The 21,930-nt window shown below is 42.6% G+C and overlaps 2 protein-coding genes across 2 annotated transcripts in view; both read left to right on the top strand.

The window, feature by feature from the left end:
- The window catches only part of DHS (deoxyhypusine synthase), a 36,343-nt gene extending 22,251 nt beyond the window's left edge, over positions 1 to 14,092 (top strand). Inside the window, exons 5-7 of the mRNA XM_086773034.1 lie at positions 12,657 to 12,762; positions 12,940 to 13,175; positions 13,268 to 14,092. Of these exons, the coding sequence (XP_086629160.1) occupies positions 12,657 to 12,762; positions 12,940 to 13,175; positions 13,268 to 13,360 (435 nt within the window). The 3' untranslated portion in view covers positions 13,361 to 14,092. The remainder of the gene's footprint in view (positions 1 to 12,656; positions 12,763 to 12,939; positions 13,176 to 13,267) is intronic.
- LOC147619396 (uncharacterized) lies at positions 7,330 to 8,120 on the top strand. Its single transcript, XM_086773036.1, has 2 exons — positions 7,330 to 7,583; positions 7,722 to 8,120. Exons 1-2 carry the CDS (start codon positions 7,539 to 7,541, stop codon positions 8,007 to 8,009), a joined length of 333 nt encoding a protein of 110 aa, XP_086629162.1. The 5' UTR covers positions 7,330 to 7,538; the 3' UTR covers positions 8,010 to 8,120.
- Positions 14,093 to 21,930: the final 7,838 nt, after the last annotated feature.

Raw genomic sequence — 21,930 nt, 5'->3', positions numbered from 1 at the left:
TGATAGGGGAGTCACACACTCATGCTTTTCAGGAGTTGACTTATCCCCACAACTCTCTCTCCCTTGCTTCTCTGTGTATGTCTCCCATGAATGAACTCTAAACCCTAATTCAGGTTTCTCCCCATCACTTGCCTGCCCGTAGTACGTATTGCTGTGTACTAGGCAGTACATCTAGCCGACCTACACAATGCAGCCTGCTGCAGCTGCCAGCCAATCTTGACTCCTGAGTCGCCCCAGCCTCCAGAGTCCAGGCCCCTAGCCCTTGCAAGTTGCCGTGTTCAGTGTACACTGGTGACTGTACGCTACAGTCTACTACAACTTACAAGTCTACAACAGCAAGAGTGCACACTGCAACTTGCTTGGGCCCTGTGCAACAGAGTGATCAAGACTCAAGTTTAACAGTTTACATCTTTACAAGGCAAGGCAGCAAGCTTTTCTCTTTCTTCTCTCTCTCTTTCTCTATTTGAAGTTTGAACTTTTGGTCTTTTAAAAATTACCTATGTCATTGTTCAAACTTCACAGTTTGGACTGCACAGTCTCCCCCATTAAACAATAGATAGAAAAAGGACTCATTTCTCTGAAATGGTTAACTTTAAAAGTCTATTCAACTTTTTGCATGAATTTGCAAAAATCATGGCTTATTCGGGTTCAAAGTGATTGGCTTCAAATGCTACTTGGTGGGACGAAGTTGAAAGGCTAGAAAGGTATTCATAAAAGGGAGGTGCAACACGATGGAAATGAACAAAGAGAAGTTAGGAGGAGCAAACCGTGTGAGAGCACATCTAGGCCATGTAAACAATGAAAAAGCACAAGTGAACAAATCCCCAGGGACAACACCTGAAATACGTACCTTGGACATCAAGTGTGAAAGGACACTCTAACATATAATATTTTGTACTTCGATATTATATGGATGTGGCACACATGCAAGGGTTGACTTGCATTTTGTGGATACCACACTTTTGGCTCTCTCTCTCTCTCATTTGTGTGTGAGCTTCTCCATCCTGCACCTAACCCTAATGTGCAGGTTTGTGTGTGTGTGTGTGAGTCCAATCCCAACAATTGGTATCAGAGCTGGGAGCTGGCCCTGAAAATCTGCCGCTGGAAGAAAACCTGCAGATTTCCGTCGCTCTACGGAGTTCCGTCGTCGTCCGTTTCCTCCGCCAGTTCCGACCACCAGAAGCTGGCGGCACCTCCCTCTCCAGCTGGCGGGGACAGTGTTGCCCGAAGCGCCTCCGCCCGTCAGCGCTTCGTTCCGGCCGCCCTCGCCGTTCCGCTCCGGCCGCCTTCGACATTGCATACCGGCCGCCCAAAGCCGTCGCCTCTGTCTGCACCTGCGCGCTCGCCCTACGCCTACCGCTCTTCGCGCCCAGCGCCGCCTCCGTCCGCTGTTCGCACCCTCCGCCTGGCCCGCCTCTGACTGGCCCGACCCGACACCTGGGCCCGCCTCTGACTGGCCCGACCCTGCACCTGGGCCCGCCTCTGACTGGCCCGACCCGACACCTGCACCTGGGCCCGCCTCTGACTGGCCCGACCCGACACCTGCCCAGCGCCTGCCTCTGCCTGCCCTGACACCTGCCAACAAAGCTAGGCTCCACGCCTGCCTTCTACCCATCGTTAGGTCTGCTCGTGCGCCAGCTGCTCTTACTAAGGCTCCACAAACGTCAGCTCTTCCAACAAAGCAACACATCTGGACCTGGACTGACGCCTGCAAGAGAAGTCCCTGCCATCCGTACTGCACTCGCCTGCAGGCACTTTCCATGTGAGTGAAAATATGCATTGAAATATTCAAATTTTGCAGACACTTCAGTGCGGGTCAGATTCAAAGAAAAGTTGCACGTGCAATTTGGGGGATTTCTCGATTTGAGAACAAATTGAAAAAAAAAATTGGGCATGTTGCTTTGCTTGCAATTTGGGGGTTTTCAAAATTGAGGTCAAAATCAGCAAATTGAACCTCTTTCATTTGCAGAAATTTGGGGCTTTTGTGAAAATTGGCCAATTAGATGCACATTGAAGCAATTGGAGTGCATAAAAATTGGGGATTTTCAGATTGGAGCATGTAATTGGGCATTACAGCTGTGATTTGTCGCGTATGTATACACATTGTGTGTAATTGGACAATTTGGTGCAGGTTTACACTTGCTTTGGTTTGCAGGCATACATTTGCACAGGACATTTGGTTGCCTGGCAGTGCACATTGGTGCTTGGTTTGCTTGCAGGTATATTTTGTTGACATGGCACAGAATGCTACAGATGTATTTGGTGTGCTCACCCAGGAGGACAAGATGGATGGATCTAACTACTCCCTCTGGAGTTTCATGATCCGTAATTTGCTGGTAGCTAAAGGGCTTTGGGGCATCGTGTGTGGTGATGACACACGCCCACTTACCATACAACCAGCCACGCCTCAAAGGGGAGGTGCTCAAAGAGCTCCTGATGTAGAACCTGCTCCCACACAAGAGCAGAAGAGATGGGAATCTAGAGATGCACAGGCCATGTCATTGATAGCCCTTTCAGTGAAAAGGACTATAATTCCGCACATTCGTTCTTGTAAGACATTGAAGCTTGCATGGGACACATTGGAAGCAATGTATCAGGTACGCAACGAGGCAAGAGTTGCCTACTTGAAGAGGCAATTGGATCTTCTTTCTATGGATGAGGGTGACTCCATGGCAGATCATCTCACCAAAGTGAAAGATTTGCAGGAACAATTGCTCAACATTGATGAGGTTATCCCAGACAGACAGATGGTCACCAACACTCTTCATTCTTTACCGCCTTCCTACTTGGGCTTTCACACCTCTCTCAACCTCTCAATGAGAGGAGGTGGTGATCTCGTCACTTTTGAAGAGCTCGTGGGTTTACTCTTGCAGGAAGAGCAAACAAGAGCAAACTTATCGAGCAACCGTGGTGGAGACAAGGCATTTATAGCCAAGGATAAAGGTAAAGCAAAGAGCTTTAGGAATGGGGGACACCAGTCTAGCAAGGTTGGTCATGGACAGCCCTCTTCTGGTGGTGAAAAGTCTGACAAAGGGGATGCAAACAAGCCCAAAAAGAAGGGCAAATGTCACTACTGCCATAAGCCTGGACACTACATCAGTGAATGTAGGAAGCGGATTGCAAAAGAGAAAAGGAAAGAAGTAGGCAATGCAGTAGAAGACTCTTCTGATGACAAAGCACAACAATCAGCTAATGTAATCCAGGAAGAGTACACTTTTTTGGTCACATGCGCTAGTGGCACACCAAGTGCTTCAGACACTGATATGTCTTGCATTGCATCTGACAGACAGAATGCATCATGGTATTTTGATAGTGGTGCTTCGAGCCACATCACTTCATGCAAAGATGTATTCAGCACTTGGTTTATGCTTCAAAAGGCCGCACTGTATCATGTGCAGATCATACCACATATCCAGTAAAGGGAATTGGCAATGTCATACTTATTGCAGCCAATGGTGCCAATATTTGTATGAAAAATGTATTGTATGTTCCAGGGATAAAGAAAAATCTGCTCTCCGTCTCAGCCATAAACGACCAAGGTTTAAAGGTTGAATTTGAAGACGGAAAGTGTTTGGTAAAAGACCCCTCAAAGGGTTATGAAATAGTCACTTCTGGAACACGATACAAAGGCTTGTATAAGCTGGACAGCTATGACAAGCGTACTTATGATGCAAATACAGTGGCTGCCCACACTCCTGCTATGCATGATGCAGAGCTATGGCATGCTTGTTTTGGACATGTAAATTTTCGGAGTTTGATGCTTTTGCAGAAGCATCATATGGTTGATAATATATCGCCTCTTGAGTCTCCACCAAGACATGTATGTGAGGGGTGTATTTTGGGAAAGATGCAACGAAAACCATTCCCCAAAGATGGAGCTGTTAGAGCTGAAAGTAAATTACAGCTTATACATAGTGATGTATGAGCTGATGTGTTTACATGCTTTCGACACTTTGTAGCAATGGCTGAAAATATGTGTGGATGTAAAGTCCAAACACTCTGCTCAGATAGAGGTGGAGAATACATGTCAAATGCATTCATGGATTATATGCTTCAAAAGGGCATCAAACACCAATGTATTGGGCCTTATACACCGCAGCAGAATGGTGTAGCTGAAAGGAAAAATAGATCTCTCATGGAGATGGCAAGATGCATGGTGAAAGCACAAAAGTTGCCTCACAAATTTTGGATGGAAGCTATAATGTGTGCAACTCATGTGTTGAACAGGTGTCCAACAAAACCTTTGAAAACCTTAACACCATTTGAGGCTTGGTATAGCCGAAAGCCAACAGTGGATTATATGCGTACATTTGGGTGTTTGGCTTATGCACATGTGCCACAACAACTCCGAACAAAGCTAGATGACAAAGCAATTAAATGCATTTTTGTGGGCTACAGCAATGAGAGCAAAGGATACCGTCTTTATAATCCAACTACACGAAGGATTTTTGTCAGTAGAGATGTGGTATGTGCTGAAAATTCAGAACAGCCCATGTACAGCTTGTATAAAAGCAATGATACAGGCATACAGGACATGTTTGATGGACTTTTACCTATTGCAATTAGGGGGGATTCAGATCAGCCAGCCCCAACACAAGAAAATCCTCATGTAGAACATGTGGAACAGCCAGCCATTCAGCCCCCTTCTATGGAAGAAGTGGAAGATCTTGTCAGGGAAGAGCAAACAGCCATAGACACAGCCAAGTCAGTGCCAAGATGGTTGCTGAAAACTTTGCAAGAAAGCAAACTTGCAGCTCCACTCATAGGTAGAACAAGGGCTAGTTCCAGCCATGCTTTGAATATACATCGTGGGTATGTACTATTGACAGGTACAAAGCAAGACTTGTAGCTAAAGGCTACTCCCAGAAAAAGGGAATAGATTATGCATGGTTGTTTCCATACGCCGTACGAACGTATTCGTACGGTACGGTTCGTACGGTACGATTCCGTACGGTGTCGTACGGTCGGCAGCGCTTATCTTGTCCAGTTTGAAAAACTAGCCGTTTTTGACCGTTTTGGAGCCGTTTTTGACCGTTTTGGAGCCATAAGGCCTTATAAAAAAGGCTTCTCATCCCTCATTTGAATTTTGTTCAAGTCCTTGGTTGCTTCCATAGTCTCTCACTCCCTTGCAAGGCTCAAGCTTTCCCTCCAACGTCATTCTACATTGCCCCCCTCTCTCTCTCCTTCCCTTTCTTCCTTTCCCTCCCTCTCCCTCTCCCTCAAGCTATTCCCTCCCTCTCTCTCCCTCTCCCTTTCCCTCTCCCTCAAGCTTTCACCCTCAAGCTACTCCCTTCCACTCTCTCTCTCTCTCTCTCTCTCTCTCCTCCCTCTCCTCCTTTCCCTCTCCCTCAAGCCTTCACCATCGGGCCTCAAGCTTGAAGCTACTCCATCTCTCTCTCTCTCTCTCCCTCTCTCTTTCCCTCGGGCCTCAAGGCTCAAGCTTTCATCCTCAACCTTCTCTCTCTCGAGTCTCTTCTACTCCCCCTCTCTCTAAACTTCATCATGGTGAGAGAGAAGAATCCTGCATGGGAGCTTCATACTTCCCATTATGCCCCATCCACAAACAAGAGCAAGTCCTATGATTGGGTTTGCAAGTATTGTGGCAAGGCCACCTCAAGTGGGCTCACAAGACTTGAAGAACATCTTGCTAAGGTGGGAGGGAACATTGCGCCATGCCCGGGTGTCCCACAAGCAATCGCCGATGAGGTCTTCAAGAAGATTCAAAGCAACCCACGAAGGAAGAGGAGTTTTGTAGAGATTGAGGAGACCATCTCCTCACATGCCCCTCCACCACCACCAAATGCACCTTCTCTAGCGGTCTCCGGCTCCGCTTCTGCTCCCGATACGTCCACTTACGTCTCCGAGTATTCTAAGCGGCCCATCCACATGAGGCAAGCCTCTCTTGCCGAAGCCTCCGGTGGGAGTATCCAAGTGAAGTCCCACATTCAAAAATTGCAAAATGAGGCTGAGGGAGAGATTGCACGTACGATCATCGAGTGCAATCTTTCATTCCATGTGCTCAAGGCAAAGCAATGGAAGAAAATGGTGGTTGCCATTGCAAAGGTGGGCTACCAAGAGGGGTGGACCGGTCTCTCCTACCATGACATGCGTGGGAAGAGACTTGAAGAAGAGAAGATGCACATCAATAAGCTACTTGATCCCGTGCGAGCAGGATGGGAGAAATATGGATGTAGCATCCTTTCCGATGGGTGGAGTGATCGGAAGAAAAGAGGTCTCATCAACATTCTTGTCTCCTCTCCACTTGGCACATGCTTTGTGCAGGCCGTTGACACCGCACAAGGAGGGAAGAAGACCTCGGCCGAATTTATCTTCCACCACATTCGTCGAGCTATTGTTGAGGTAATCTCAAGACTCAAGAGTCAAGCCTCATCATTCATGACATATGTATTTAAGACTCAAGAGGTTAACTATTAAGTGACAAGTCTTAATGATTTTTAAGTTTTAACTTTAAATTTTATGTCCATTCATAGGTTGGTGCGGAGAATGTGGTGCAAGTAATCACCGACAATGCCTCTAATTGCCAAGCCATGGGCAAGATGGTTGAGGCGGAGTTCCCAAACATCGTGTGGACTCCATGTGCATCACATTCCCTTGACCTCCTCATGGAGGACATGGGTCATTTGCCATGGATCAAAACCATCGTGGACGACGGTCTCTCCATTGTCACCTTCTTCACCACCAAGCATAAGGTGCTTTCCATGTATCGGGGGCATTCCACGCTTGAGCTCAAGAAGCCCTCTTCCACACGCTTCGCATACATGTGGCTTCTTTTAGAGAGGCTCTATGATGTGAAGTCCGCGCTCCGGCAAACCGTAGTTTCCACTATGTGGAATGAGTGGGATGAGTCCAGCACCGATGCGGCCAAGGATATGCAACGACAATGCCTCAATGCGGGGTTTTGGAAACGGGTGCGGACCATTGTTGTTGCCATTACACCATTCTACCGCACTCTCCGCATGACCGACATGAAGGGAGCAACCTTGGGGCTTCTTATCCACTTCATGAGAGAGGCAAAGGCGGAGTTGCAAGCATGTACATTTCTCTCCCACGAAGAGCTCGCGGATCTTTTGCAAATTGTCGACACAAGGTATGAGTTCATGAGGAGGCCCATTCATGGTTTCGCGGCTTTGTTGCATCCCGCATACAAATCACCCGCTATCGCAGAGGATCCGGAGTTGCTTGCCGATAGAGATGCATTCTTGCCAAAGGTATTGCCATCCAACCTCCACATGAAGTTTTTACAAGAATTGATCTTGTATAATGATAAGAGGGGTGGGCCGGCATTTGCCAATCCAAATACATGGAAGAGGGAGTACCTTGTTAGTCCCCTCTTTTGGTGGGAAACTTATGGGTATAGCCACCCCAATCTTCTAAAGGTGGCCCTAAGGTTGCTTGCTCAAGATTGTTCCTCCGGCGCATGTGAGAGGAATTGGAGTTCCTTCTCACTCATCCATACCAAGATACGCAACAAATTGAGCTCGAGACAATTAGAGCGACTAGTCTATTGTCGCTCTAATATGCGTATGCTGCAGGCAATGCAAACAATGGATGAAGCAAGACAAGTAAGTCTTCAATGTTCATCACTAAAGTGTAAAGTATACTGTATAATGTCATTATGTTAAGTTTAAACATGTTGCATCATGCATGTATAACATGTGTTTCTGACATATGTACATTGTAATGTATTATGTTACATGTAGGTCAATGTAGATGAGTTCAAGCTATCAGGAAACACTCTCAAGAGTGTCAACAAAGAGGTGGACGAGGAGGAGGAGAGAATATATGCCGAGCTCTATAGAGAGCTAGAGGAGACGGATCGACGCATATCTCGTACTCGTCGTCGTCGGCGACCTACTACAACCAAGGATAGCGGCAAAGGAAAGGACAAAGGCAAGGAGAAAAGCAAGGGGAAGGACAAGAGCAAGGGAAAAGGTGCTTCCATGCGGCGTGGATCTAGTAGCTTCCGCAACTATCATGGACGAGGATGACCTTGTGCCTCCCATTGAGGGGCTTAGAGAGCCGGAGTATGATGATGAGGGTAACCTTCTTAGTGAGGGTGACTTCATTTTTGATTCAGAGACAGAGGAGGAGTATGCCTTAGAGGATTTCCTTGCATCAGATCATTCCTCTGATGAGGATATCTCCCCTTAGCGTGGGTCCTGCCACTAGTCACTTCTTTTTTGTTCTAGTCTCGACTCTCTAGAGTCTAGATATGTATTTTGGAAATTGGACCTCTATGGCATATGCTCTAGCCTCTCATTGTACTTTTTTTTTGTTCTAAATTCAATGAGACTTGAAAGCTGGCACTTCTAAGTTTTTAAGTTTTGTGATTTGCCTACTCTTGAGCCTTCATACTTCCGAGTACCGATGCCGATATTCTCTCAGTCATCTTGTATGTAGATGACATGCTCATTATAGATACTAGCAAAGCACAAATTTCAGATTTCAAAGCTGATTTGAAAGCTGCATTCGATATGTCAGATTTGGGGCCTTTACACTACTATCTCGGCATACAGTTTATGCATACAGATGATGGCATTGTTATGCAGCAAACTAAGTACATAAAAAGTTTGCTAAAAAGGTTTCACATGGATGAATGTAAGCCCATTTCTACTCCGGTAGAACCAGGTGTATGGCTTACTATGCATGATATTGGAGAGCCTTTTGAGGTCGGCATTTACAGCCAGGCAGTGGGATGCCTTATTTACTAGGCCAGACATATCTTTTGGGGTGTCTTTGTTGAGCAAATTCATGCACAGCCCAGGCACAAGGCATTGGCAAGCAGTCAAACACATTTTTCGTTATCTTAAGGGTACCCTGGATCTTGGTTTGTTCTATCCCGGGGGGTAGCTTGCAGCTTTATGCATACAGTGATTCAGATTGGGCTGGTGATTATGATACCAGGCAATCCACCAGTGGGAATTGTTTTTTTCTTGGCAGTTCATGCATATCTTGATTGAGTAAAAGCAACCCATTGTTGCCACATCTACTTGTGAAGCTGAGTACAGGGCAGTCTTCACAGCTACAGTAGATTGTGTATGGTTGAGGAGACTATTGGCTGATCTTCTTGAGTGTCCGCAGACACCCACCACCATTCTCACTGATAGCCAGAGTGCTATGGCTGTGGCACGAAATCCAGTATTTCATGCACGTACCAAGCACATTGAGATTTATTATCACTATGTCAGAGAGAGGCTACATGCAGGGGAGATCAGTTTATCTTTCTGCCCTACACAGGATAATGTTGCAGATCTATTCACAAAGGCTTTACCTCGAGAAAAGTTTGAAGCTTTCCGCAAAGCTTTGGGCTTACTCTCATACAGGGAGTGATTTGCTACCTTCTTGTACAGGTTCACACTTCCACTACAGGGGGGATTTGTAGGCATATGCTCGCTTATGGTAGTGCTATGTGTAAACAGGGCTTAACCAAGGGTACTTTTTCCCATGTGGTTTTTCCCCTTGGACATCAAGTGTGAAAGGACACTTTTAACATATAATATTTTGTACTTCTATATTATATGGATGTGGCACACATGCAAGGGTTGACTTGCATTTTGTGGATACCACACTTTTGGCTCTCTCTCTCTCTCTCTCTCTCTCTCTCTCTCTCTCTCTCTCATTTGTGTGTGAGCTTCTCCATCATGCTGATGCACTAATGTGCAGGTTTGTGTGTGAGTCCAACCCCAACACCTCCGAGCTTCACGGGCACCATCAGTAGCTATTCTCTTTGTTCTTCTCAAAGCTTTCGGGTACTTTTCATTGATATGAGTAGCATCTAGGGCATCCCGGGCACTCTTCACACTGGGGGTTGTAGGAACACCACCAAGCAGTATAGCAGGCACAAGTCTCGTACAATATGGCAGCACAGTATGGCTAGCAGTAGCAGAATGACCAGTGGGTGCAGGTGGGGGATGTTTACAGCTGATGGTGATGGAAAACTGGTGCAGGAGAGAGAAGAAATGATCACCTAGCTTACATGAGGGAGAGGGATGGCCAAGCATACCCATCCAATGCCAAGCATGTGGCCAGCCCTTGCCAAGTGCGTGGGGCAGCCCACACTTGCTAATAATTGAAATTGGGCACTCCACACAAGCCAAATAGAAGGGCGCCTGGTTCAAATGGAGGTAAGAGGGTCTAAGTCCAAAGGAAGACTTCAAAGCTGAACTTTGACCTTACTTTAGAACCTTGCAAAAGGACAGCTGCCCTTTCGGATCTGGGAGTGGAGCAAACTTCGAGATCTCATGCCCTTCATCCATTGTTTTGTGATAGGTGAGGCAAAATCATGTATATTTAAAAAAAAGATCAAGTTATCCAACCATTTGAGCCTAGTGCCCACTGCCAATACATAGACTCCGGGAATAGTACCACATGAGTCTAATGCCAAAACAAATCCAAACTCTACCACTTGCACACCAAGTTGGCACACTGGCGAAAAGTACCTTGGAGGAGAGGTGGGCTCAATCCTCGGTTATATCATAAGAAACTATAATCTTGAATTTGTAGTAGAAAGTGCTTCATAGATATATCTAAATAATCCATGAACTTGGTCCATATTCTAGATAATATCACTCCCATAAGATAGTCCAACACATCCCATCCAAGGGAGCCATAAGAAACCATAAAGAAGCCACATTAACTAGGCTTTTAAACCATAATAATCCAAAGGAGCCATAAGAGAGAGAGAGAGAGAGAGATTAAGCGTCTACTAAAGACCCACTGGGCCTATGAGACCAAAGTGATACAATAATGTTCATGGCATATCTCATCATGGAATGGAAAAAACAAAACATAAACATAGCTATCTCATTGGGGTGATACAAAACTGTCCATGGAAACTCATCATGGAATACTAAGAACATAGAAACATGAGAGTAGCATCAGCCCCCAGTAGATGGTATACCGTATACCACTCTCCAAAATATCAAGCATGGAGCTAATGAGTATGGCCGAGGGGTCTCCCTCAGCTATGTCACACGGAAAGGTAGCTCGATGGCGGTTGATGGATCTAGAGTTGATGGGGGGGTTGTGGCCAACGGCCTGGGTTCCGGGGCGTCAGGCACGTTAGAGTGTGGAGGCCTGGTCCAAGTAACACCTCTCAGGCAAGGTGGGTCCGGAGTAGCTCGAGGTGGGTCCATAAGGTTCACTGTATTGGTGTCCTCCACCTCGTGGGTCCAGTCCCTGTGTTAGCGGAGCTCAAGCAGGAAGAGGCCTAGGCAATGCTGGTCCGGTAAGTCAATGATCTTGGAGAGTGGACCAAATCCCTCACGAAACAGACAATGAAACTTCCCGCAGATCTCATAGTATACTGGGCCGCAGCATATGTAATGCTCCTCCGTCTCAACCTTTGTGTGGCATAATCGGCAGGTCAGAGAGAGAGAGAGAGAGAGAGAGAGAGAGAGAGAGGGAGAGAGAGAGAGAGAGAGAGAGAGAGAGAGAGAGAGAGTTGGTGTGGATATCGAGGATCCTCCCATGCACCAAAAACGGTCGTTGTCGAATATACACATATATGTGTGCACAAAGCTTTTTTGCGTTTTACTTTCCTTTACACTTTTCTCCCCACACAGTTATCTTCACACTTTTGTTTTACATGTTTTTTCCCCAAATCAATAAACTAAGGCTTTAAATTTTAATAAATGAGTAACGTCCAAGATCCTTGGGTGCCTAAATAATTGTATGTGTGCATGCTTTTACTCACAAGGGGCCCAATGTATAAAAGTCCGGCCTTTGTTAATAATCATGTCCACCCATTATAATAATGAATGTAGAAGCTTCCAAAAATGTGCGAGGTAGTTGGTTACCTGCTCACCTTGCTTTGGACAAAGCACTTTCATTGCCGCTTGCTCATGGTAATAGTCCACGGGAAGAAACTGCTTCAAGACCCCCTTGTGGCATCATCCCAACAAGAAACGGAGTGTGCCTAAGTTGGTCTTTCCACCACAAGAGGGCAGCACCAGTTGTACGCACCAAATGGAGCTGAAAAACATCTGAATCACTTGTTTCCGCAAACATGGCAACCATCTTGCGGTTCCAATTGGTAACGACTTCTCCGTCCATCTTCTCGTTGAACTTGGAGGCTTCAAAAGCTTCAATAACTGAGTTCGTTCCTCACGAGGCACAAAGAAAGAACTTGGCAAACCGGTTGTCCCTCGGCGTCTAGCCGGTGAAGGCAAGTAGGAACTATCCAGAGAATCTGTTGGAGAGCAGACTGCTCTTGCGACTGCTTTTACTAGGGTGAGATGAGTCGCAGTAGATTCCCTTTTTGGTATGGTGGTTGTGATAATAAAAAAAATTGTACTCCATTCAGAGGGGCCTTGTTAGTTAGTTATTCGGTTTTGAGTCCGTTTAGTGTTATACAAAGAAATGTTGTACACGATTTTGGATTAAACGATAGAAAAGAATCAAGATATTATTTTGGTTTGATTGTTGAAAGGGAAAGTTGACTAGGATTTTAATAATGAACATCATATGAGTGTTCTTGTTTTGCGAAGTCTTATATTAGTGTGGGTTTTGATGGAATTCTATTGGCAACAAGTTGCTTGGTAGCTGGCTGTACAAGCCATTTCAAGAAAACTTTTTTTACATTTTGCATTTGAAATTTAATGGTTTGTTTCTTTGTATTATTTTTTCTTTTCCAGCATGGGATACCTGTATTTTGCCCAGCTTTGACAGATGGATCTCTTGGTGATATGCTGTATTTTCACTCTTTTCAAAACCCAGGGCTTGTGATTGACATTATTCAAGGTACATAATTTATGGTTGTTTTCTCTGGGAAAATCAAGACAGTAGCTTTGTGATGGAAAAGGCTTGTCCTTTCATTTTTTATATCATGAAAATTGAGGGCTTTGAATCTTCGTAGAATGTTAGCTTTTATTGTGCTTTTACAACCACAAGAGGTTGATCAGAGTTGTTTGTTTTCAGATATTAGAGCCATTAATGGTGAGGCTGTTCATGCTGCTCCTCAAAAAACTGGAATCATTGTTTTAGGAGGGGGATTGCCAAAGCACCATATTTGTAATGCTAACATGATGCGAAATGGTGCTGATTTTGCTGTGTTCATCAATACTGGCCAAGAGTTCGATGGAAGTGATTCTGGAGCACAGCCTGATGAAGCTGTTTCCTGGGGCAAAATTCGTGGCAGTGCAACTCCTGTCAAGGTCATTTTAGAGTTTTCTGTTTATATCAAAAAATTTGTTACTGATTATTGTAATGTTTGTACTATATCATCTCTATGTTGCACGTGTTTCAGGTTCATTGTGATGCAACAATCGCATTTCCATTGTTAGTAGCTCAAACCTTTGCACAACGGATGGAAAAGACGAGGTCAGATCTTGTGAGCTAGCTGGTTAAGGGGCAGCTCTAGTATGACCTTTGTCAATTTTGGTGAAAAATCTGAACTTGTCATATATCATGTTTTACGGTCATGATGTTTGACTGTCAGTGAAACTCGTATTGTTGCCAAGCTTCAATCTCTTTGGCTGTTGATATGAAGAAACAAAATAGTTGCACTCGTAATTTTTTTTTACTCTTTTGCTTATATTTGTTCCACATGGTGGAATAATTTGTTTCGTATACATTTAGTGACACATGTTCAATGGAAAAGTTTGTTACTGGTGTGCAATTTCATACCCAATCATGGATATATTTTGTGTGTATGCTTGCAAACTGGCATAAAGGTTTCCTGTATGATTTCAAACTCTGAGGAACCAATTCAACCACCTTACAGTTGGAGCATGTTCAGGCTATCGTATAAAAAACATCCCAAGAGGGCTCTCAAGAGTCGGAAGAAACAAGGAGGAAACAAGGAGCCGTCTTGCTTATCATTTATGGCTTCCTCCTATGCTCTACATTTTGTTTGGGTGTATGATGAGTCCACTTGTAAGCAAAAATTGCATAAACATTTCAGAACGCTGTATTTCTGCATGCCTAGGAACTGAAGCAATGCAGGAGATGGTTCTTATGATTCAGCGAACTAGCACTTGAGACATTGCAGCTACTATAAAGCCCTCATTTTTTGAAGTGCTCTGATGTCAATTTCCCAGAAAACTTAAGGGCTTGGCGACACTCTAACAAATACTTTGTATCATCTAGCATTCTCAAGTGAGCTGATCTGCAAGTATAGTTTAGTCAAAGGTTTATTCAATGATTCTCTCTCTATGATGTGAAGTGTTCCGAAGTCCTCGCTTATGTTTTAGATTTGCAACAAACGTTATACTCGCTATTCATTCTTTTACAGGTGCCTAGAATAAGCTTACATACACTCACTTCCTACTGAGGTGGTGACATGTATGGGTACTCTCTAGGCATGTCAATTAGTGAAGTGCCAATGGACAATAAATGAGAGGTGGCATTGGCAGCATAGACACCAAACGAACGAGGTATTATGTTAGTGGCAGCCATCCAAAATTTGGATGGTTGGATGTGGCCAATTAGAAGTAACAAGCATATGCCAAGGAGGTGGCCTAAGGGAGGATAACAAGTCAGACAGATGTTAGTATCCTAGTCTGGTGATACTTGGGAGTTCATCAAAAGTGATGGTGGGGAGAAGAAATGGATGGAAGGTAAAAGTGTGGTGGAATGCTAGAAAATCTACATATGGGATTCTCATTTTAGTATATCTAATCAAATTGACATCTTGCTATATACTCTTACAATGAAAGTGATTCGAGTGTGAGCTTAGTGAAGTTTTAAGCCTCTCTTTTCAAAATTTTCTTTTTAATATTGTGTATTTGTGCTTTTCAATTATGTAATAAGAGTGTAGAAATAAGATAATTAAATCAATGCATACTAAAAATGTGAGGCACTTGTTTACCTGGGATCCCAAATGCATAAAAATTCATCTCATCCAATGGGACTACCTCCCTCTCATCATCATCACACAACTTGAATTCTACATAAAATTGGAGGATATATAGTTTGTAGAAAGAAACTTGGAAAAGAAGGTTTACACCATGTAAAAGAGAATCACCAAGAATCTTTGATTATGAGAGAAGGTACAAATCGATGAAAGCTGCACTCCATGGTGGAGCTTGAACCTCCGGACCACCCTTGAGCTTTCTCACTCACTCACAGTCGCTTAACTCGCCCCTCTGTAGAGCTTTCTCACTCGCACTTGGATAAATCACCTCTCCACATGAAATCATCCTTTTTTTTGAAAATTTTGCTAATCACAATCTAGTCAGTAAAATCCCAAGAGAACTCCAATCCCAATAATCTACATGAGCAAAATTGAATTATATTAATAACGGCCTTCTTTTAACGTCTTTCTTGAAAAGCATACAACCAATAATAGTAGCTAAGCATCCATGCAAGAGTGTCCACCATACCACTTCACTTTGGAGAGGCTCACTAGGAAAATGGCCTTGCTCAAGAGCATGTACTTCGAAAACAATGAGGAACTTAAAATTTTTCCTTAAGATCACTTTTGTAGCCCTTTTAATTTTGTACATTTTTGTTTGAGGACTATATGCCAAAAACCTTCTTCAATCCCAAAACTCACCAACAAACTGTGGCACAAAAAATTGTGTAAAATGAGCTATAAATGATATGTGTATTAGTTTGGAGGACACATTTGGACATGTAGACAAACGAATTAGATTAGAGTCTACTCTACAAAACATTTTCTACTCTAAATTATTTACAAGACTCTCATATAGACTTTCTTCTAATTTTGAGTCTAAATTGTTGAAAAACAACCCATAAAACAACAAAACTCACTCTCGAGCAATCGAAGTAAAAGATCTTATTTCAAAAACTATCCACATAAGATCCTAGACTCATTTACATACTAAAATCACAAAGTATCGACATAAGATGCTAGCCTCACATACATTCTAAAAGTATCCACACAAGATCCTAGACTCACATATGCATTCTAAAAATTCTTATTATTTCAAAAAGTATCCACATAAGATCCTAGACTCACATATACATTCACAAAGTATTCACATAAGATCCTAGACTCACATATACATCCACAAAGTATCCACATAAGATCTTAAACTCAAATATATATTCTAAACTCTAAAGACACAAAGTTTCTAAAAATCCGAAAGTGGAGCATTACAATAAAATGACTTTATTAAAGAGAACAGTGAGGATTGAAAGTGGAATATTTTTTGTCCACTTTTTGTCCTTTAATACCCTATTTTTGCACTTTTAAATCTTCAGTTGTGGCATGGGCTCTTTCAACATCACCTCAATATTAGCTTCAAAATTTTAACTTCAAAAAATGTTGGCCCTCACTATTACCCTAGATATAATCCACTTTATGGATGCCTCACAAAAACCTTGCTTATGAAAGCAATAATATAAAGGTTCCATTCTTTCTAGAGTATTTGTTGTTTAAGCTCACTATTACCCTAGATATAATCCACTTTATGGATGCCTCACAAAAACCTTGCTTATGAAAGTAATAATATAATGAAGAAAACTTGCTCCATTCTTTCTAGTTTATTTGTCCCTTAAAAGAATGTTTAAGCTCAACACACAAAAGAAAGAAAAGTGAGACAAGACAAGCATTTAAAACATGTAATTTCTACTACATCGTGTGAAGAAAGGTCAATATTTTCATAACAGATATTACTCCTAAATGCCCTGTTGAAAGCTAATATTATTGGAAGCTTAAAGAAATCATTCTATTTAGCTTGAGGGTATGCATAATAGACTAAAAGAAAGAGAGTATGGGATGTGTAGCTCTAGTGAATGCCTTTATTTCCTTCCTCTCTAGCCTATACCTTGTCCTCTCCGATGCTCTCTGCATGGATGGACTTCCATAGGTGGCTTTGCATGTGTGAATTCTTAGGCCTAAAAGAGCAAGAGAAATAGTATAAGATGTAGCAAAATGATAGAAAGAAGACAAAGCTCATCATCATCGTCATCTTCTTCATCTTTTATAATATGAAAAAAGGAGTAGAATATCAAGAAGAGGAATAATAAGAAGAAGACAAGGAAGAAAAAGAAGAAGAAAAAAGCATTAGGAATTACTCAAGAAAAGGATTAGGAATTATTTAAGAATGAGGAGAAGGAGTGTTAACCACTCCATAGGTTAACATGGTTTCACCCACCCGACATACCGTAAGATGCTTTGCCATCTTACTCATTCAAATGGACACTTATCTTTTATAAGACAACGCTTGAACATATAAAATGGCCTTACCTTATGGGTAATGTCAATTAGGGAAAGTATTAGGACTTTGTGTACATACTTGCTTAAGATTAGTAATAGAGTCTAGACCATGTGCTTAATGTCAAGCAAGAAAAGTCTAAGGACTTTGTTAGTAATAAAAGCCGGACCATTTTTAGAGTTGGTCGGACTAGTTTAAAAATTAGTCACTTTTTATACAAGTCATTTTTTTATAATAAGTAATTACACAATCATTCCCTTGTAACTTGTGAGCTCTTCTCTTCTCTACTCTTACTTGCTTGTATGCTATTGGATTCATGTATACTAGAGGATATTTGCTTAAATAGGTTTTCTTGTAGGGTTTCCCTTTTCCATTAGCTTCTTATTCCCCCACCTTTTTTGAGAGAGAACCATTGCAAAGAAACCATCTCTATTTGCCTCCATCTACATGAAGAGATCTCTCCCTTCACCCTATGGAAAGAAGCATTTTGATATAACAATGAACTGAGAATGCGAGGGATGAGCTAGCACACCCACATCAGAAAGTTGCATTTGTGGCTCGAAGGCAAGGCCCAACATGCTTTGGCAAGGCTAAGGTAAGCTCTTGACTTGAACATATTTGGCACCGCCAATGGGGACTAGCCTAGGAGTTATCTTTGTTCTCATCCATCCATCCCAAGCCATTGGGATCACCCATCCATCCCAAGCCATTGGGATCACCCAATATTGCCCAATGTTGATTAGGAGGTTACATTCCGAAAAACATACGGTTTTGGAGCCTTGGATGTGTTAATTTTTTGGTTTTGATTTTGATTTGAAATTTATTTTCATCAAACAATTCTATTTTTATATCTTAGAAGGAAAAACACTTGGTTTCTTGGTGATTTGAATGATTTTAAAGCCCACAAGACATTTTTAGAGCCCATATTGCATTAAGCCAAGGAATAACTTAGCAATTATGATAAGGAGTGGAATCCACTCTAAAACATAAGCGTTAAGCTCCATTAGGTGTGGATTAGAGTGGGATAGTTAATTTTTGTTCATGCATTTCATATTTTTAAATATTTTTCATGCATTGTTTAAATCGGTAGCTTAGAAGCATGCAAAAGCTCTCGGGTTAGAAGACATGAGCCTACAGTCCCACAAAAAATACGTGAGTCAACACACGTGAGCATGAAGACATGAGCCCCATGAGCCATAAGTCTAGAGATGTAGGTATACTTAATATTATATCAGCCTAATATTAGTGCCTTAAAGACTTGTAAGGACATACCTATTCATGTCCTTTAAGGATTTTCTTGTCATACAATCTGTACCACAGCTACAATTTTCAAGGAAAATTCTTATCCTTTGTAATTATTAGGGCATTACTATCCCATCAACCCTATCATAGGCCCTTTTACATAAAAGTCTATGCTCCAGGTAGGCCTATTTCATAAAAATAAAGCACGTGAGCCTAGTTGATACCAAAAAAAGGCATGAGGCTGGACACATGAACCTAGAGACGTGAGCTTGGATACGTGAGTCTAGAGACATGAACCTAGAGACGTGAGGCCGTTTTAAATTTAAAAAAATAAAAAATCTCAAAACTAAAAAAATTGTTTGTTATAACAAAAGCTACATTTTTGTAGCTTGAATAGAGCTTGAGTAGAACAGACGTGTCTAAAATTCAGACCTGGTTCAAGAAGCTCTAGAGACCATCTCACTAAAGTGAATCCCTTGATGTAACTCCAATCTAGACTAATTATTAGAAACTACAATACAATTGACTAATTTTAATGCTGATACCTGCTTCAAGAAGTACTAAAGACTGTCTCACCAAAGTGAAGCAACTACAATATAATGAACTATAGTGTATCGAACCACACTTTCTCAAACCCACCTAGCCGCCTTCCATCCTAGCGAAAGACCAACACTCAACAGAGTGCTTTCTTGTTAAGAAGGAAAAACTCCTTTGGATCCGCCTCAAAACAAGGGAGTAACTTTTGGGATGAAACGATAGACTAAACACAAACGTGAGTCTGGAACACCTAGAAATAAGAGCCACCACGATCCTCCGAGCTTCAGATTTACCAAACTGGACCTATAAACAATTCCATAAAATTCATAAATAGGGCACTAAACTGCCCTATCTTTGGATGAAGCTCCAGTGAAGGCGCAGGAGTAGGACCACGAACCTCATCCCTCAAGAAGTGGTTAAACCACGTCGGACGCCATAATATTTTAAACATTTGGTGTCAATCCTGAGATGGGCTTATCCCAAGCAGCAGACCATGAATTGACCAGCAACCCAACCACTGTTTATGGCAAATTAGGACATTTCTTGCTTGCTATACCATTAGGGATAAGTGTTTCTCAAAACACACAACAACAAGCACACACAATGCAAGCAGGAGGTGCAAGCACAAGTCCCACTCTCCATAGGAGCTCAATATAGAAGCTTCTTCACCATGGAACCAAGTCTGATTCTTCTCCATTTGGATGAGAAACATGGAATGTGGGGAAGGATAAAGAGCCAATGTTTGAGACTACCTCAAACCAAAGGGATCCATAGGGGTATTCACATAATGTGTCCTTGGCTGAGTGTACCTATAACTATAAAGACAGGCAAGTACAGCATAGGACAAGTGTCATTGGAAACCACATAGTCCAACCACATGGTGGGGTAAGAAACCCTAAAATAGAGGGTTTTTTGCAACCACTCCCTTACGTTCCACTACCATGTGAATATGCAGAAGAGACATGCTCAGGTTGGCATTTGGAATGGGAAGCAGGGTTGTCGCAAACATAATACCTAGAGGCTCATAGTTGGGTAAAACAAAGGCAATCCATATCTCAAGGATGATGACCAAGTTTGATGGAACTGGAGATCCCATTCACTATCTCAAGGATGATGACCAAGTTTGATAGAACTGGAGATCCCATTAAATATTTAGAGGAGTTTGATCAAATTTGCAAGAGGCTATGGAAAGGATTGATGATCTTACCAAGATCTGCCCATTTTGACTTTGCCTTGATTAAGGCAAAGCATGCCAATGGTTTAGGTCTCTAAACCCACATGAAAAGGTCGGTTACTACGAGGTCTTGAGACATACATTCATTATGGGATTCTTACCTAGTCGAGCTAGATGAAGATATATAGATCTATAACCTCAAGCAAGAGGAGGGAGAAACAATACAAGACTATATCACTAAAATCAATCCACATGAGATGTAGCCCCCTTTGAGAGACTAGATGATTTATGAACAGTCTTAAGAGCAAGAGGTTTCATGACCATCTCTAAAGGTCTAGACATTACATCTTTGATGAGTGTTGCCACCATGAGGCAATAGACATAGTAGACAATTTGCAAGACAATGACATAGAAGTCATCCACTCGAATCAAGAGATAGGGGATACATCATCCAAAGCCTTAATAACTAAGGGTGCCCACAACTAGTACCAACTAGAGTCCTAGTCAAGGACATGAGCATGGAAGAGTTGGTAGAAAATCTACTCAACCAATTAGGCTAGTAGCGGTGGTGGGAAGGGTCAACCCCAAGGCCACCAACCTCAAGGACAACCCCATCAAATTACTCAAGCGGGACATCCACATTTATTTCCATGAAGAGATATGGTATGGTGTGCAATTTACCAGGGAAACCCAACATCACAACACCGCTGAAACCATACAAGCATGGAGTGTCCACTCCTAAGGCCTAGACAACAAGGCCAGTGCCATGGGAAACCACGTTACAATCCATTGTTGCTCTACCATGGAAACCCAACACCACAACCTATGCTCCCAGTGCTAAAGCAACCACTAGCCCTGTCGTATAATCCAGTGCCCATTTTTCAAAACCCTATACTAAGAGGTATGTATAGATTGTCACTAATGCCATACACACCTCTAATATTACTACCCCAATCGATCCTCCTAGAACTGCACATAGTAAGTACAACAGTATTCGGTGACTTGGTGAGCATACTTTGAGAGTCTAAAATAGGAGAGATATAAGTTATATGAGAATTCCAATTTATATAGATATCCAGAACTGCCCCCAACCATTGACTATGCCTCCTTTCCCGAAGCTATGTTGAAACAAAGAAATAGAGACTTAAGTAACATGTCACAAATGCCACCTCCCCCAATGTTTCCATTGCACCGCACCGTGTTCCTAAGTGACCTCATAGTACCATCACACCAAGTGCCCCAACTCCATCTTTGAATCTAGTTCCAAATCCCAATTTCATTCCATATGAAGGAACATGTTACCAATGTGGATCAAATATGCTTTCAAGGATTGTGTCCCAATAGAGCCACTTTGACCAAACCTTAACTTGCTAAGCATACAAGGAGGCATTATTCATGATGCAATTCCCCTTAATGTCATCCTAAGGCTTCAAACCAAGTCAAGGGCTATATCCAAGAAAATGTCCAAGGTAAAAGCTCAAGCTTTAACCTTGAAGCTAGTAGCCAAAGAGCCTGAGGCACAAGCCCCAAAGGCTACATCCCTTGAAAAGGCTAAAGGGCTCAGACCAAAGGTCTAAAAGAAGAAAAACTCAAAGGGAAATAAATGTCGTGTGACTATTGAAGGTGGTTCTGGCTGAAGGTGGTTCAAATGATAACTCCGAGGTTGCCTCCTCCCTCCTGTCAGAGATAATGGGCAATCTCCCGCTCAAGGCAACTCTTCCTCCCAAAAGAAGAAACCCATTGACTACATAAACCTTCCAAAGAAACTCAAAGAGTATCCCAACCTTATGTTGAGAGAATGAAGCAAGACCAAGCACTTTTAAGGAAGGTGCA

The sequence above is a fragment of the Cibotium barometz genome, chromosome 33, assembly GCF_041138505.1.
Source record: "Cibotium barometz isolate CiBa-2024 chromosome 33, ASM4113850v1, whole genome shotgun sequence".
NCBI lineage: Eukaryota > Viridiplantae > Streptophyta > Polypodiopsida > Cyatheales > Cibotiaceae > Cibotium > Cibotium barometz.
The sequence above is the reverse complement of the archived record's forward strand: the minus strand, read 5'-3'. Positions and strand labels throughout refer to the sequence as shown.

What these genes read in the sequence shown, in the direction of transcription:
- LOC147619396 (XM_086773036.1), top strand. Translation starts at nt 7,539, where the DNA reads ATGCGTATGCTGCAGGCAATGCAAACAATGGATGAAGCAAGACAA. An exon ending in CAATGGATGAAGCAAGACAA is followed by an intron (nt 7,584 to 7,721) that starts GTAAGTCTTCAA and finishes TGTTACATGTAG; the next exon opens with GTCAATGTAGATGAGTTCAA.